The 15,441-nt window shown below is 40.5% G+C and overlaps 1 protein-coding gene and 1 long non-coding RNA gene across 20 annotated transcripts in view; one reads left to right on the top strand and one right to left on the bottom strand.

Moving 5' to 3' along the window:
- Positions 1-49: 49 nt before the first annotated feature.
- The window catches only part of OSBPL6 (oxysterol binding protein like 6), a 214,517-nt gene continuing 199,125 nt past the window's right edge, over positions 50-15,441 (bottom strand). For all 19 annotated transcript variants that reach the window (XM_023259488.2, XM_023259490.2, XM_023259489.2 and 16 more), the window contains 10 exons: positions 13,928-14,015; positions 13,173-13,426; positions 12,288-12,425; positions 11,860-11,923; positions 9,752-9,830; positions 7,761-7,905; positions 4,896-5,040; positions 3,363-3,489; positions 2,039-2,161; positions 50-987 (listed from right to left, as the gene is read on the bottom strand). In XM_023259488.2, the coding sequence (XP_023115256.1) occupies positions 879-987; positions 2,039-2,161; positions 3,363-3,489; positions 4,896-5,040; positions 7,761-7,905; positions 9,752-9,830; positions 11,860-11,923; positions 12,288-12,425; positions 13,173-13,426; positions 13,928-14,015 (1,272 nt within the window). In that variant the 3' untranslated portion in view covers positions 50-878. The remainder of the gene's footprint in view (positions 988-2,038; positions 2,162-3,362; positions 3,490-4,895; positions 5,041-7,760; positions 7,906-9,751; positions 9,831-11,859; positions 11,924-12,287; positions 12,426-13,172; positions 13,427-13,927; positions 14,016-15,441) is intronic.
- LOC123379188 lies at positions 7,433-14,577 on the top strand. Its single transcript, XR_006583351.1, has 2 exons — positions 7,433-7,684; positions 13,800-14,577. It is a non-coding gene; the product is annotated as an uncharacterized LOC123379188 (long non-coding RNA).

Below are 15,441 nucleotides of genomic sequence, written 5' to 3'. Positions count from 1 at the left end.
TGTTCAAATCAAATACAGATATTGCCAAATAACAGGGCACACTGTGAGGTTAGGTCGAAGAGGGTTTATTCGGGTGGCAGGACAGGAACTTGACGAGCAATGTGAATACAGAGATCTACTGAGCACACCTTTTCCTTCTTGCCCTTCGGATATATGATACAGTAGCCGACAGATCAAAGTAAAGCATGTGTCGTTTACTTTGCAAAAATCCACGTGTTAGTCTCCTAATTGTTCTGATCCCAGAAAGTGAATCATGCCATGATTCAAAAGAGCTGTCCTTCACATAAACCTAGGAGCACACATTTAAAAAATGATTTATTGTACATCTTTGCATTTCTTAAGGCATGAACAATGGCGTACAGATGGAACAGGTTCTGAGAAGTATCACATCTTTTTTGACAAGGTCAGCACAAGTACACCACATCAAATAGACACACTCGAAGTCTGAGCTGACCAGCTGCCATGGCCCGGGAGCTTCTCTGAGGACGGGATGGTGCTTCCAGACAAAGGACCAAACGCGTGGTTTAGACGTCACGTTGCTTTTAACTCTCTGGATCAGCTTTAAGCACCAGTTACAGTTTGTTTTCTTCACAGACACTTCAGACTTTGGATTTTATATTCTGCTCCTTTTTTTCTGCTTTTCAAGGAGGGCGTGGATGTTTTTTAAGGGATATGGTTGCAGCAAAACAGAAAGGATCCAAAAGTGGTTAGGGGCCTTGTCTAATGCACTTCTGAAAGTCCATTATAAAGATGAATAGAAAAGCAAATGGTCGGTTTTCAGTCGACCCAGAAACCACGCGGAGCTCTAGGAAACATAATTGTGCATAGTTATTTATTCATTCAGAGCGTGATATGTTGGCTAGCTCTACATTCCCAGTTTACCAAAGAACAGGACTGTCTACTTTGCTAAACCCAGGGTCCTTTCGCAGCTCCCAGTAGGTATCATTAGAAACCCAGGCTTCTCTTTGATTGGCATCAATAACTTTTCTGTGGAAATATAAAAACCGACATTAGACTCCAACCACATCAAGATGACCTGGTAATTGGACCCTCTCCCGTAGATGAGATGTGTATGTATAAGTGGTACTTCGTGAGCCAGTTAGTTTCCTATCTGCTTATTGATGGCTTGACTATTTTTGACCAAAAAGAAACTCATTTATATTTGTTCCTCTTGTTTGGTTGAAATGGAAGTGGATGGGGTCCTGGGGAGAGGGGTTAAGGGCACGAATAAATCACTTCCAGGCAAGGCTAGAAAGTGAACAGTGCCCAAAAAAAGCACATGCAGGTACTGTACTAAGAACTTCAGGTCCCACACAAGAATAGTCTGTGCTTCACTTGTGGGGAAAATTATACAACCACAGTAGCTCCGTGAGCCTCTGCAAGGCTCACGCCCAGAGTGCACCTTCGACACCTAAAGGGCACGGCTGCATTCCTCCCCAGAACAGTCACAAGATGGCGCCTTGAAAGCATATGAGCTTATTCTGGGCTGATAACGGCCTGGCTGTGGAGGGCCACAGACAGATTTGGAAAATACAGCTTACTCTGTGTGATGTCTACATGATCCTGCAAATAATCCTGTAATAATCACCCATGAACACACCACAGAAAGGCCAAATCTGAATGACATAAGCCCCATATGATAGAAATAAAATGAAATACTAATGAAGCCAGGATGCCCTTGAGGGCAGTGGGGGTCCCATCGTGGCCCTGAGTGAGAGGGTGGAAGCAAGGTTCCACCATTCCAAATGGTGTAGTTGAAGGACAAACAACATTTTTGTACAAGACTCTCAACCTTTTTGCTGCCCACGAAAAGAAAAGAGCTGTTGAGGAGAATTTATTTTTATGGTTCCAAACTGTTCACAAGTGCAAAATCTGGCTCAATATTTTCACTACCGAAACCAAAGTGACCAAAATCAGTTTAATCTGAAGTTCCCTGGACATTAAACTATCTCTCACTTTCTTTTTTTCACCTGGAGTTTCTCACTGCTTGTGGCAATCATTTGCAAAGTGTGCACCTGTTGGGAATGAACCGACTTACTTAAAAAATTTTGGTATATGTTCAAGGTTGTTTTCTTCCATGTAGCGCCTGCGTGATCTCTGCAGCTCCTCTACTCTTTGCTTCTCTGCTGCCGCAGCTTCTAAATTTCCTTCTTCCAAAAACCTAAGCAGAACACAGTTATCTCTTTAATATTTTATCCTCTTTTCTGAGAAAAAAAAAAAAAGTGTCATTTTGTATAAGATTACCTTCTGGCTGCTGAGGATATCACATGGTGAACAGTCATACTCTGGTAATGTCCCCTGGCTCCCGCCCCAGGCCACACTACCTCTGTCTGACCGCCCACCAATTAACATTACTTGCTGTGGATGCCAACTGAATTATCGCATGCAGCAATGTAAAGCTAGGAGTGAAAGGTGAGTAGTTTGGCCTTGAAGACTTTTCTGTGCTCTCTCAGGCTTAGGACAACATGAAGTACCAGATGTACTCTTTCTCCATATTATCCAAAAAACACGTGCTAAAGCCCACAGGAAGGATGGTAGCTGGCTGCTCTCCATCTGCTTTTAGAGCAGAGTGAGAGGGAAGGAGTGTCCCTGTCTTATTGATGAGAGTAAAACTGATGAAAAAAGAAAAGATAATAGTAGAGGAAATTACAAAAGGCCACAGAAAGGAAAGGAGTCATAAGTGAGGGAATATTGGACTAGAAGCAAAAAGAAAAAGCAGACCCAATGGCAATTTACAAAACCTGTATTTAAATTTCAAAATGAAGCAAACTTCAATATGATGCACACGGAAAGTGTGTTGATGAGTGTGAATGTCAAACAGTGAGACTTCATGTTCTAGAGAGGGGGGTGGAATAGAAGAGAATTGAATAGTAGGACATTCAATACTGGGTACTGTATTTTGAGTACATCTCATACCCTGTGGGGTCAAAACCATGTTGGGTAAACACGAGACTTTGACTCAAAGCATTTCTGTAGCTTATCTTCTTATTCCTCAGGTTAAAACATACTCCATGTTAAAGAGTAGTAGAAACAAAGAGGTAAAAACACTGGAGGAGGCTTTAGTGGAGACAGAGTTCGTGAATTTGCATACTTTTGGTGTCTTGGGGGCTGGGGGCGGAAACCTTTTGTTAAAAACTGTGTTATCTTCTTTGGGAACCTTTTTGTTGTGCTAAGTATCTGTTATGATCACCCATGAATATCATGCTAGCTAGGGTAGAAGACTCAACTCTTGCAGGGCGAATGAGGGAATGAGTGAATGATTCAATTAATAAAAGATAGTGGTGAAAATAAGCCTTGATGACATCTATAGTGCCGCCGTGCCATGATCTAGTGTCCATTTCAAATATCAATGCCATGCTCACCTCTGATCTGGCCGGAATCGGGCGTCTGTTGGTGGAAGGAGATCTTTCAGCACAGGATCTAACTCATTGAGCTCAATAGCAAACCTTGTGAAACCATAGTAGAGTTCATAGTTGGTTGGCATGGAACCTGGAACGGTGGCAATAAACCACTGTGAGTGGCAAAGAGGAAGAAGCTTGCAGAAGCTGACTTCTTAACCCAGGTGCTTAATTAATACCCACACTAATACTAAATTTATAGTCATAAATATCAGATTAAGATTTTTCTTAAGTGCATTAACTTGGCTGTATTTTGCTAGATAGAAAACATTTTGTTAATTATCAGAACTGGTAGATTCATATATTTAATAAAATACAGTCTTTAACATAAAACTATGTACATATAATAGTCTTCACTAGCTAAACTATGCCATAATTTCTCCCCCAAATATTCAATTGGGTAACTAAATGCCAGGGTGATTAACTATGAACATTAAGACTTCACGAGAAACACTTGACAATTTACTTCCTTTTGGAAAAAGAAAAAGGCACAGGTCTACGTTAATATTTATTGGCACTTTTTAACTAAACTCGAAGTCAGGATCTTTGTCTGCTTTGCTCATTGATGTATTCCAAGCCCTTAGAGTAAAGTTTGATGCATAGTCACTACTCAATAAATAGCAGCTGATTGAATGAACTGACCACTCTACTAACAGGAAATTTAAATACTCATTGGGGCTTCTTAGAAAACCAACAACTAATTTTAAAGTTAGGAGTAACTGACAAAATTCCGGTGAAAATAAATGTCAGGTGGACACTTATTCCATTTACACTTGATATTCAAGTATTGCTAGTGTATTACCAGAACTCTCTTGATGTCTTTTTGTTAAATGTCAACATAATGCAGCTTTTTGCTGCTCAAGTGAGATCACTTACTCTGGTTAAGTTATTGAATTTGTGGATTATAGATGTTTGCAGGCTTTCCCTTGTTTTATTAGAACAGAGAATAAGTAAGGATTTTAGTTTGTACAGTTCAATTATCTGAATTCTTTAATAAATACACCTAGCTTTTGAATGTGGGCATTACATTTAAAATGACTTTACATGAAGCCTAATCTCTGACCACACGTCTGATTTGGCTTAAATTTTATAATTCCTTATTATCAAATGTTGGGATTTACCTAATTTATATGTTAGGTAAAAATATATAACTATACTTGTCTTAAGCATCTACGGTTTTCTTTATGGTTTGTTTATGTTTTTAGAGAGCGATCGAGCATGGGGGAGGGGCAGAGACAGAGAGAGGGAAAAAGAGAATCCCAGGCAGGCTCCAAGCTGTCAGTGCAGAGCCTGACACAGGGCTCGATCCCACGTACGGTGAGATCATGACCTGAGCCGAATCCAAGAGTCAGACGCTTAACTGACTGAGCCACCCAGGCCCACCAAGCATCTACGTTTTTAATCTCACTATTAAAGAAAACAAACATGAGGGGAACTTCATGAGATGTGACATTCCCAAGGTGCCCTCCTAACGCAAGACACCCATACCCATCTCACCTGGTCTCCAGATGCACTTGGCAGAAGGGGCCACGCCACAGAAGAGCCCTTCATGCCACTTCCCAAATAGCCGGTGCACCACCTTCCCCTCCTGATCCATTACAACCCCCTGGACTTCATTCACATTAGAATTCCAGTAATTCACCTGGAAAAACCAAACTCAATTAAAACATCCGATCTCTTTAATAACACCAATCCCTATAATTTCCATAAGGAAAATTTTCTTAACTTTGAAGTTACTCATTCAAATCACTTCCAGAAATCTACCTCGAAATGTTTTATATGAAAGTTTGGCTTTCTAAGTGTTAGTTGGCTTAACTTTATTTTTTTTAATTTTTTAAATGAAATCTGAGTAATCAGTTTTTACCTGTATGGCTAGTACATTATCTTGATTACTTCCAAGCTATGTGGATAGTCTTTTTTTTAGTTTTTATGAACTTTATGGACTTGCCACTCACCATTGAGATTATAATCGATCTCAAATTAGTTGTATGTGGTGTGATGTGGGGATATGAGTTTATTATTATTTTCTAATTTTTAATTATGTTTTTAATTAAATTCCAGTTAGCTAACCTATATGTAATATTCGTTTCAGGTGTACAATTTAGTGATTCAACATATACAACACCTAGCCCTCATCACAAGTGCCCTCTTTAATACCCATCACCTGTTTCTTCCATCCACCCCCTACCCATCTTTTTTTTTTTTTAATACATATACAGTTTATTGTCAAGTTAGCTAACATCAGTGTATACGGTGTGCTCTTGGTTTTGGGGGTAGATTCCCATGATTCATCCCTTACAACACCCAGGGCTCATCCCAACAAGTGCCCTCCTCAATGCCCATCACCCATTTTCCCCTGTCCCTCACCGCCCCCTATAAACCCTCAGTTTGTTCTATTTAAGAGTCTCTTATGATTTGCTTCCCTCCCTCTCTGTTTGAAACTATTTTTTCCCCTTTCCTTCCCCCATGATCTTCTGTTATGTTTCTCAAGTTCCACATATGAGTGAAAACATATGGTATCTGTCTTTCTCTGATTGACTTATTTCACCTAGCATAATCCTCCCCAGTTCCACCCACGTTGTTGCAAAAGGCAGGATTTCATTCTTTAAAGAAAGGGATAATCTCTATGCTAGGGCAGAAAAGACTCTGTTTCTATCCTAATAACCTAAAATTAATTTACAGGTTAGTAATTTCTTCCTTAGATCCTCCTATCTCAAATTTTTCCTTTGCTCATGGATTTTAATGAGTTTCAATGGGCGATGCTGCAGAAGTCATTTGTGAAATAATTTTTATAGTGTGCACAAATAGCTAAATTTCATCAGGAAAACCCTGGTCTGGCCTTCTTCCAGCCATGCTTCTCCCCGGGAGACTAGAAGTCTGTGGGAATTTACCCATCTGGATCCCATGGCCCCCTTCTAGATCAGGTGCTAGAATTCCCCCTCCCAACAACTCTAAGCTTATTCCACAGTCCGCACTGGCCTTTCCTTTGGATTCATCCATCCAAAGGGCAGACCATCCACCACCAGTGTGTGAATTTAGGCCTGAGGGGTGGCCAGTGGTGTTTGAGGCGAGTGTGGACAGAGCTCAGACATGCAGCTGGACTGCCTTCACATGTGTGGGCAAGGCCCCTGTGGGGCAGGACAGAGCCAGCTGCAGGAGGGGGGAAAGTGGGAAGGCCATCCATCGGGTCTGGTTCTCCTGTGCTGCCAGGTTTCCAGCTCACAGTTCTAAAGGGTCCAATCTGGCCTTGGGAGTTTTGTTATAAAAGGCATATTTGTCAAGGTCAAAGAATAGAATGTAAGCTATTTGACAGACTGTAGGTTTGATCTACAAATTTTAAATATTTACACATATGGAATTGGGGCCCCCATTTGTACTCTTGCTCTGAGCTCTGGAAATATTAGGGGCAGGCCTAAATCAAAGCTTCTCGTGGCCCACAAAACTAACTGCACACATTTACTGTCGCCACCCAACCAGAGCCAACTAATGATCCTGGCTTTTCAGTTCTGAGCCACCTAATGAGTAGCTTTTTTTCCAAGGAAAAAAGGAAAACACAAAAAACATCTTGAGTAAAAATAAAGACCTTCAATTAATAATATGACCTTCCAAATGGCTTCAAAGGATTTTACTATGAGAACATTTTTGAGTGTTAAGACTTCAATATGTTACCCGCTTTTGCCTCGACAGAATGAGATCAGGAGTAGAACAGATAAAGGGGCTTGTGGGATCTCTGTACCATGATGAGTTCTGTAGCATGCCTAAACAAGAGGGCAATACTGTGTGTTCCTCTTCGGACCACAGACACTAAGGGAAAATGATATTGTGTAAGCATTTCTATCCCAGGAATCTTTTCCTGTTAATAAAGGTGATGTTTTTTCTTGAATGTATTTGGATTATAATAGTGGCAGAGTTGGATAAGCTTGTGGTGACTGGAAGCTATCATCCACACGCATCCTCAGAAAATGACAAATGCATTATAATTAGCTCCCTAAAATAAGATCACTTGACTGTGTTGCAATCAAGCAGGAATAGAAATAGAAACCAGAGGACTCGCTATAGGCAAGAAGTGTTTTCTGGAATTTTACCTAATGGGTGCTGACTGGCTGCTTAAAAAGAAAATTCTTTGGAAAGGGTATTTCTTCTGTCTTGAGATGGTGCCTTTTTTGACCTCCACACATTCAGAAGTCTAGATGCCTTGTGTAACTCTACCAGTAGGTTCTGCCTTCTTATCTAAAATGCCCGTAAGGATCAATGGTACAGGAGAGATTCACTTGCTGCTGTTTAAGGTAACTGTTTTATTTCTCCTTTACAAAGCACTTTATATTGTTTTTTTTTTCTTGACTGTTGTGTGATATTATTTACCTTAACAAATGTGAGTTTGCAAATGCAAACACTGCTTTTGGTATTTCTAATGGTTACTTCTCCATAATGCTCTATCCACCTCCTCCCACTGAGAATATTATGTATACATGTGGTGACTTTATTCCATACATAGCAATCTCCATACCTAGGGAAGAATACAACATTGATTAAAAACAATGAAGGTTACAAATATTTATGACTGTTTCTACTACTGAGAATATGCTTTGGCCAAAGCTCTCTCTTCCCTCCTTTTCCCTCTCATTTCTTTGTTGAACATTTCTGTGTAGTCAAAGACATTTATGAGATGACTTATTCATTTAAGGAACATTTCAGTGCTTCCTGTAGGCCAGGTGCTAAAGCTACCAAGTTGAATAGGACCTGTGTCTTGCTCTCTTGGAGCCAACAGTATGGTAGGGGTAGATGGACATGGAAACAAATACTTACAATAAAATATGATGAGGAAGTAGCATGAGAACAGAGAAAGGGGAGTCCTTATATCTGCCTGGAACGTGCGGTAAGTATCAAGGAAGATTTGTTAGAGAAGGCTGGGTTCAGTCTAAGCTTAGAGGGTGGAAAGGAGGGTGCTGCAGGCTGGGAAAGGCACTGACAAAGCCACAGAGGTCAGAATAGCATGGTGCATCTGGGGGCCTGCCAGTGGTGTGCCACACATGAGCGGGTATGGTGGGTGGCAAGACTGGCAAGGTGGATGGGGTGGAGCAGGGAAAGCCTTCAATGATGTCCCAATGAGTCTGGCTGGATTCACAGTGCAGGTAATGCGCCACTGTGGAAGGATCTGAAGGAGGAGATAGGCATGGTAGGATGGGACTTTAAGTAAGATTATCCTCAGCACATTGTTTCATACTCTGAGTTAAGACCAAAGATGTGAATAATTCTTTGAGAAAAGACTAATGATCACAGCACGTACCTAATGCAAATTCTGGGACAGAGTTTCTGCCAAGGAACGAGAAGACATAGCTTCAGATTGCCTTTAAGTTTACACATTATCTATATTTTCTTCTTTAATTTTTTTAACGTTTATTTATTATTTTGAGAGAGAGAGAGAGAGACAGAGAGCGAGCAGGGGAGGGGCAGAGAGAGAAGGGGACACAGAATTCAAGGCAGGTTCCAGGCTCCGAGCTGTCAGCACAGAGCCTGACGTAGGGCTCAAACCCACAAACCGCGAGATCATGACCTGAGCTGAAGTCGGATGCTCAACCAACTGAGCCACCCAGGCTAATAAAATTTATCTATTTTTCAAAATAAAATAAAACACTTCTAAGTTTCTAAGAAGACTTATGAGTTGGTATCATGTGGACTCTATATACACCATGGTGTATACAGAGGGAAAACTCTTCTCATGAATTTGCAAATAAAGTCTATTTTGTGGTTCTGGGAATTCTTCCCGTTCCCCACCTTCTTTCATATCCCATCCACCAGCAAATTCTGTCATTAAATAAGCAAAAAACAAAACAAAACAAAACACCACCAACCAAATGAAGAAAGAAACAAAACAACAATCAAGCCTTTGGCCTCAATGAAAACTTCAATTAATTTAAAAAATTTATAGGCTACATCCTCTAGAAAAATACCATAAAAGAATTCCATCACTCTCCCTCAATAACTTAGACATTAGAAATAGTCCCTGGATCTAAGGTGAATTCAAAAGTGAAAACATGTATTATATAGAAAAAAAGTGGCTAAAAAGAACCTCTGATGTAAAATGCAAACTAACATGGTGACTGGGACGGGTAGGTGGCTGGTATTGACTTGATGAATGGAGGATGAGCAGAGAGAAGTAGGGAGCTTTGATACAGATGCTAAAGTCCTCATTTGCTTTTGGTGGGGGGATCCATTCTCAAAACTTTGGAGATGTTAACAGAAGCTTTGGGCATACATAGAAATGGACTGTTGGCACCTTCTAGAGTTTCAAAGGCCCATTTCTGATTTAGAAAAGCAGGTAAGAGACCAAAAGGAAGATGAGAGCAACCTACCTGGGAAGCATGACATTCAGTGTTCCAACAGGCAGGATTTCCATCGACTTCCCCCAGAACTTGTTTTTCCATCTGATATCTAAACAACATAGGCAGAGGAGAGGAAATATATATTCCATATCTAATCATTTATTCTATAAAAACCTAACATGTGTATCACACTCTACATTCCACAAAGAACTTTTGCAATCACAATTGATTCTATATTGATTTAACATATCAAGTACCTGGGGATGGCCCACGGTGAAAAGATTAACTGTGAACCAAAAAAATCTACTGTCTATGTTTCTCCATGACACATGTTCCTTATCTGTTTCAACTAATACAACTGGGAAAAACTCAGAACAGTATGTGTATACACATGTGTGTATGAATATTCACATACACATATACACATAGACTCTACTGTGCTTTAATGTCTAGATAAATGTTGTTGTAAGTTTTAACTAAATGGTGGAAACAGTTAACATACATGTTAAAAATAAGATGTATGATAAAAATAATTGCAGTATGGCAATACCATGGATTTATTTACATATTGATTTGAAAAGTTATATGATTTGGGAAAATAGTAAAAAAAGAAAATCTCTAATACAGAAAGTAAGTAAGATTTATGAGAAAATGAAATTAACCTAAGGAACATGTTCCTATGCTGGTTGTTAAGATATGGCCCAGGGCTCATATGATGTTTATCTCACATGATGGCTTTATGTGTTACTGGGGGACACTCAGGTTTGCCTGTGCATTTGTAATAACCACTTGGCCCCATTTTGATGGACTGTAAGTAAGGGAGCTTAGTGTGGTTTCCACAAAATTTCTGACTCTTTGTTATGACCAAGAAATGACTTATTTTCTCATTTTGCAATCAAATACAGTCATAGTACTCTATCATTTTGTGTGTTTCCAGGTTGAGAAAGTGCATACGAGAAGAGGCATTCTGTGAGCAATGACGCTCCCTTCCAAACATGAAGGAACAATTTATACTTAATGGTTAAACGTACATATGCAGTTGACCCTTGAGCAACATGGGTTTGAAATGCATGGGTCCACTCATAGGCAGATTTTCTTTGATCAATAGGGTACAGTACTATAAATATATTTTCTCTTCCTTATGATTTTCTTAATAACAATTTCTTTTCTCTAGCTTACTTTAAGAACATAGTACATAATACACATAACATACAAAATATGTGTTCATTGACTGCTTATGCTATTGTTAAGGCTTCTGGTCAATGGTAGCCTGTTAGTAGTTAAGTTTTTGGAGGAGTCAAAAGTAACACGAAATTTAGACTGTGGGGGTCAGCACCCTAACCCCAGTGTTTTCAAGGGTCAACTGTATAGTTTTCTTTCTAAAGGGGTTTTGAAGGGTACCTGGGGGGCTCAGTCGGTTAAGTGTCCGACTCTTGATTTCGGCTCAGGTCATGATCTAGTGGTTTGTGAGTTTGAGCCCTGCATTGGGCTCTGAGCTCATAGTGCAGAGCCTGCTTGGGATTCTCCCTCTCTCGCTCTCTCTGCTCATGCGCATGCACTCTCTCTCTCTCTCTCTCAAAATAAATAAAAATAAATAAACTTTAAAAATCAAAAGGGGTTTTGAAACTTGTAATTTCAGGTAAGTTTGTAACATTGTGATTAAACATTCTGGTTAAGTAGAGACTTCAATTCAAATCTCTGAGCCTCAGTGAGCTAAAGACCACAAATCAGCACAACGTTTACATATCTAAATAGACTGTGGCCATAGATGATGTGCCACAGAAACTTCTTTCACAATTAAGATCCTGAACACACTCAAAAAACAAGAAGGCAGCAGTTAGAACCTGCATATTATAGGGGGCAGATAATGAGGCATAATGAGGTAGAGTGATAGCCCTGAGCTGGCACAGTGGGCATGGAGCTCTGCTGTCCCTAGGGCTTTGTTGCCTACGTATACAATTTCATCTCCCAGATGGTTTCATATTTAAAGCCAGGAAATCTAATTTCTCAAACTCAACTCCACACCAATTACTAACATTCTCCGAGTTCCAAAGGCAGAAATCTAACCTGAGCATAATGTACATTTAGAAAGCAGAAACTGTTTCATTGGATTTTGAAGTTATAATTGAAATACAAACCTTGCCAAAACACAAAATTCTTGGATTCACAGTGACAGGCAGAAATGGGTGGATGGTGGCTAACCTGGTAATTAAAAACAAAAAAGAAGGCAATGTCATCAGTGTTAAAACTTCTATAAATGATTAAGTTTTTTGCAACATATACAGGCTACCCCCAAATAAAAAACTAGTCAACTCATCCATCTCTGTTACTGAATTATTCTCAAAATGTGTAAGTAAATTACTGAATTGGTCACTTTAAGACTTCATGCTTATATAAACACTCTCGAGAGAAGTTACATACATTAAAAGATAAGCAAAGTGAGTTTTCTGGAAGCTGGTATCATACCCCACTGAAAGCAGTGGTTTATCAAAAAAGCTGTTTTCATCATCAAACTGTCTTCCTATAGTTTCTGCACAGAAACCTCACTGAGTCCAGTTGGGCTTACCTGTTCTGAGAAAAATCGGAATCCCTTGTCCTCTCTAATGCATTCATAAGTCTCCCCAAGGACAGGGTTGAATGGCTTACTTCCTGCTCTGAAATAGGTGGAGCAATATCCTGAAACTGCAAATGCAGCAATAAGAACCTGTTAAAACATTTAAGAAAGGAAAATAATATAGGAGAGACTACTTCCAGGTCTGTTCGTCCCTCATTCCTCTAGATTTTACACCCCCCTGTCAATGGGGGCTGATTTGGCAGCATTTTAATTCTCTATTATTTGCACAGGCTCTTCATAAACTCATGGGTAAAAAAGGAGTGAAAATGAGGCTCAACTTGGGTGGGAAACAGCAGGCAACTGAGGCCAAGTATTCTTCATTCACCTGTCACCCAGTTTTTGGAGTGTCACAGAGTTCAATGGTTCTGACACCTAGTTTATAGGTTATGTCATTTGCATAGCTTAGTGCCATGTGCAGGAGGCTCGTGGCTGCTGGTGCTTTCTTTCCAGAGGGCAGTCAGGTTTTCCACAGTCATGTGGAGTAGAAGCCAGGGCAGAGCACAAATAGGAGGCTATTTTTTCTGACCCAAGTTCTTGAACAGATGGGCTCTCTTGGCTTTCAGGAAAAGCTAATAAAGCAAGGCCGTGTAACGCTTCAGACCTATAAGGAGTGTGATATCTCTACCTCCTAACTTCAGAAACACTCATGACAAAGATAAGTCACAAAGCATATATCTTCTATAGAGGTATCTGGAACTTTACGGCCCTGCCCAATTTATGCGAACTGCTTGGTGAGAGTGTTATGCAAAACCCAAAGATGCCATCCTAATGAATACTGCCTTAGTCCACATCTAGGGTTGACGAATCCTTAAAAAGCGCTGTTCTATTATTTATTACCATGCGCTCATAGGGGTCATCAGTTTCTGAAGCCTTGTCCAGAAGCTCACTGTATTCGATCTCCTCACAGAGATGCTGCAGCGTGTTGAGTGGCTCATTCAGCTCCACAGGCATGGAGACTTTAGACAAGTCTTTACCAATGTTGTTCCTCAAGATATTCCACAGGTTAATGTTACTGGTGTCAGGACAGGGAGCTGGCAGGCATGTTCGACGTCCATTTCGGAAGGCCCCTCCTGTAAGCTCCCCATTCAAGACTGGAAGAGAGAGAAAGACAAGAATCATAATAAAAGATACTTCGCTTTTTTGATTTCATCACATCTAGGAAGGAAATAACTCTTTCAAATCATTATGATTGTGATACATTTCTTACGCCTTCACTATACTCTCTCAAGAGTGAATGGAATTATTTCAACACAGGGATGCTAATAAATGCACAAAATGTCAACGTATAGTTTTTTTTTTAAACAAGGTATTAAATAAACTCAAATAATAGTCCAGAAAAGATAAGTCAAATTTTAAAAAAGTACATAGAGTTAATAAGAAAGACTCGAACTTTTGGTTTAAGCAAGAAGTAAAATTTTTTCATTTAAGCATCTACCTAACAGATTTTTCAACCATTTACCTCAGCAGACTGTACAAACATAAAATGTATTGAAGAAACAATTAGTAAGGAGAGAAAATGATTATTCACTGAATCACCAGGGTTCTAACTTGGCAAGAAGACAGAACAACCTGGAAGCTCAAAGGATGCCTACTTTGCCGAGAAATGTTGTCTGCAACACTGGTGTTGTCTTCAGATATATTATCACTCACATCACTGATGTAAGACTCATCATCTGAAGCCTAAAAAGGGAAAGCACAGAGAAAGGATCAGAATTCTTGTTTCATCTCTAAAGTCAAAAAATCAAATGATGAAGAACAAACTGTTGTCCAAATAAATAGCCTGGGTCACAGGGAGAAATGGGCTTGGCCCACATGCAATGAACACTTGAGCGAGAGTGTGTGCCATCAGCCGGAATATAGCACTGCTCGAAAGCAGCCTTTGTTTTTTATTAAAAAAAATTTTTTTTAATGTTTACTTATTTATTTTGAGAGAGAGAGACAGAAAGAGAGAGAGAAAGAGCAGGGGAGGGGCAGACAGAGAATTCCAAGCAGGCTTCCACACTGTCAGTGTGGAGCCTGATGTGGCGCTTGAACCCACAAGACGTGAGCTGAGTAGAAACCAAGAGTCACTTAACCAACTGAGCTACCCAGGTGTCCCCAAAGCAGCCTTTGTCTTTAAGTAGCTCCCTGCCTTAGTTGGGGTGAGAGGCTGCGGGAGGCCAGTACATAATCAGGTGTATTTCAGCATAATACAATAAGAACATGCAAAAAAAAAAAAGGAGAGCTTCTACTCCTCCCTAGAGGGGTCAGGAGAGGCTGCTCAGAGGAAATAAAATTGGCACTGGATGTTGGAGAGGCATTTAGAAAGGGAAGAAGCACAGGAGGAAGGGAGAGTGTACACAGGTAAGGAACACGAGGGAAACATTCCATTCTAGGAATGCTCAGGAGTTGAGGGTCTGTGACAGAGGGTGGGATGAACAGGAGGAGGGTCCCACTGTGAAGGGCGTTTCATGACAACATAAAGGGATCCATAAAATCCCACAGAGTTATTACATGCAAGGGGATGACTGAGTCACCGTTAGTTTTCAGGAAGACACCTGGCTGCTTTGCCTTTGGGAGCTCAGCTAAGAGGATACTACATAGATCTGCGTAGGAGATAACTGACAGCTTAGGTTCAGACGGCCACAGCGAAGATCTGGAAGTAAAGCTGCTTGAGAGCCACATTTGATGACAATGGACAACATTTGGCAGACTATTTAGGAGTGAGAGAGGAAGATCCAGGGATGGGGGAAATCAAGAATTACGCCCCTCTGTATAAGAGAAAAACATGTCATAAAATGAAACCAAAATTTGCATGGGGATAAAGTTAAGGGGCAACATATGTACTAATACGGGGAGCTAGAAATGGATCAGGTAAGAAAACAGAGCAGGACAATAGAGCCACTCAGAAATGGGAATAACCAACGTGTCTACTGTAGGCAAGAAAGCTGTTGGGGCGCCTGGGTGGCTAAGTCAGTTAAGCGTCTGACTTCAGCTCAGGTCACGATCTCATGGTCCGTGAGTTCAAGCCCCCCGTCGGGCTCTGTGCTGACAGCTCAGAGCCTGGAGCCTGCTTCCGATTCTGTGTCTCCCTCTCTCTCTGACCCTCCCCCGTTCAAGCTCTGTC

The sequence above is a fragment of the Felis catus genome, chromosome C1 (assembly GCF_018350175.1).
Source record: "Felis catus isolate Fca126 chromosome C1, F.catus_Fca126_mat1.0, whole genome shotgun sequence".
In the NCBI taxonomy this organism is placed as follows: Eukaryota; Metazoa; Chordata; class Mammalia; order Carnivora; family Felidae; genus Felis; species Felis catus.
This window is presented reverse-complemented; position numbering and strand designations above follow the sequence as displayed.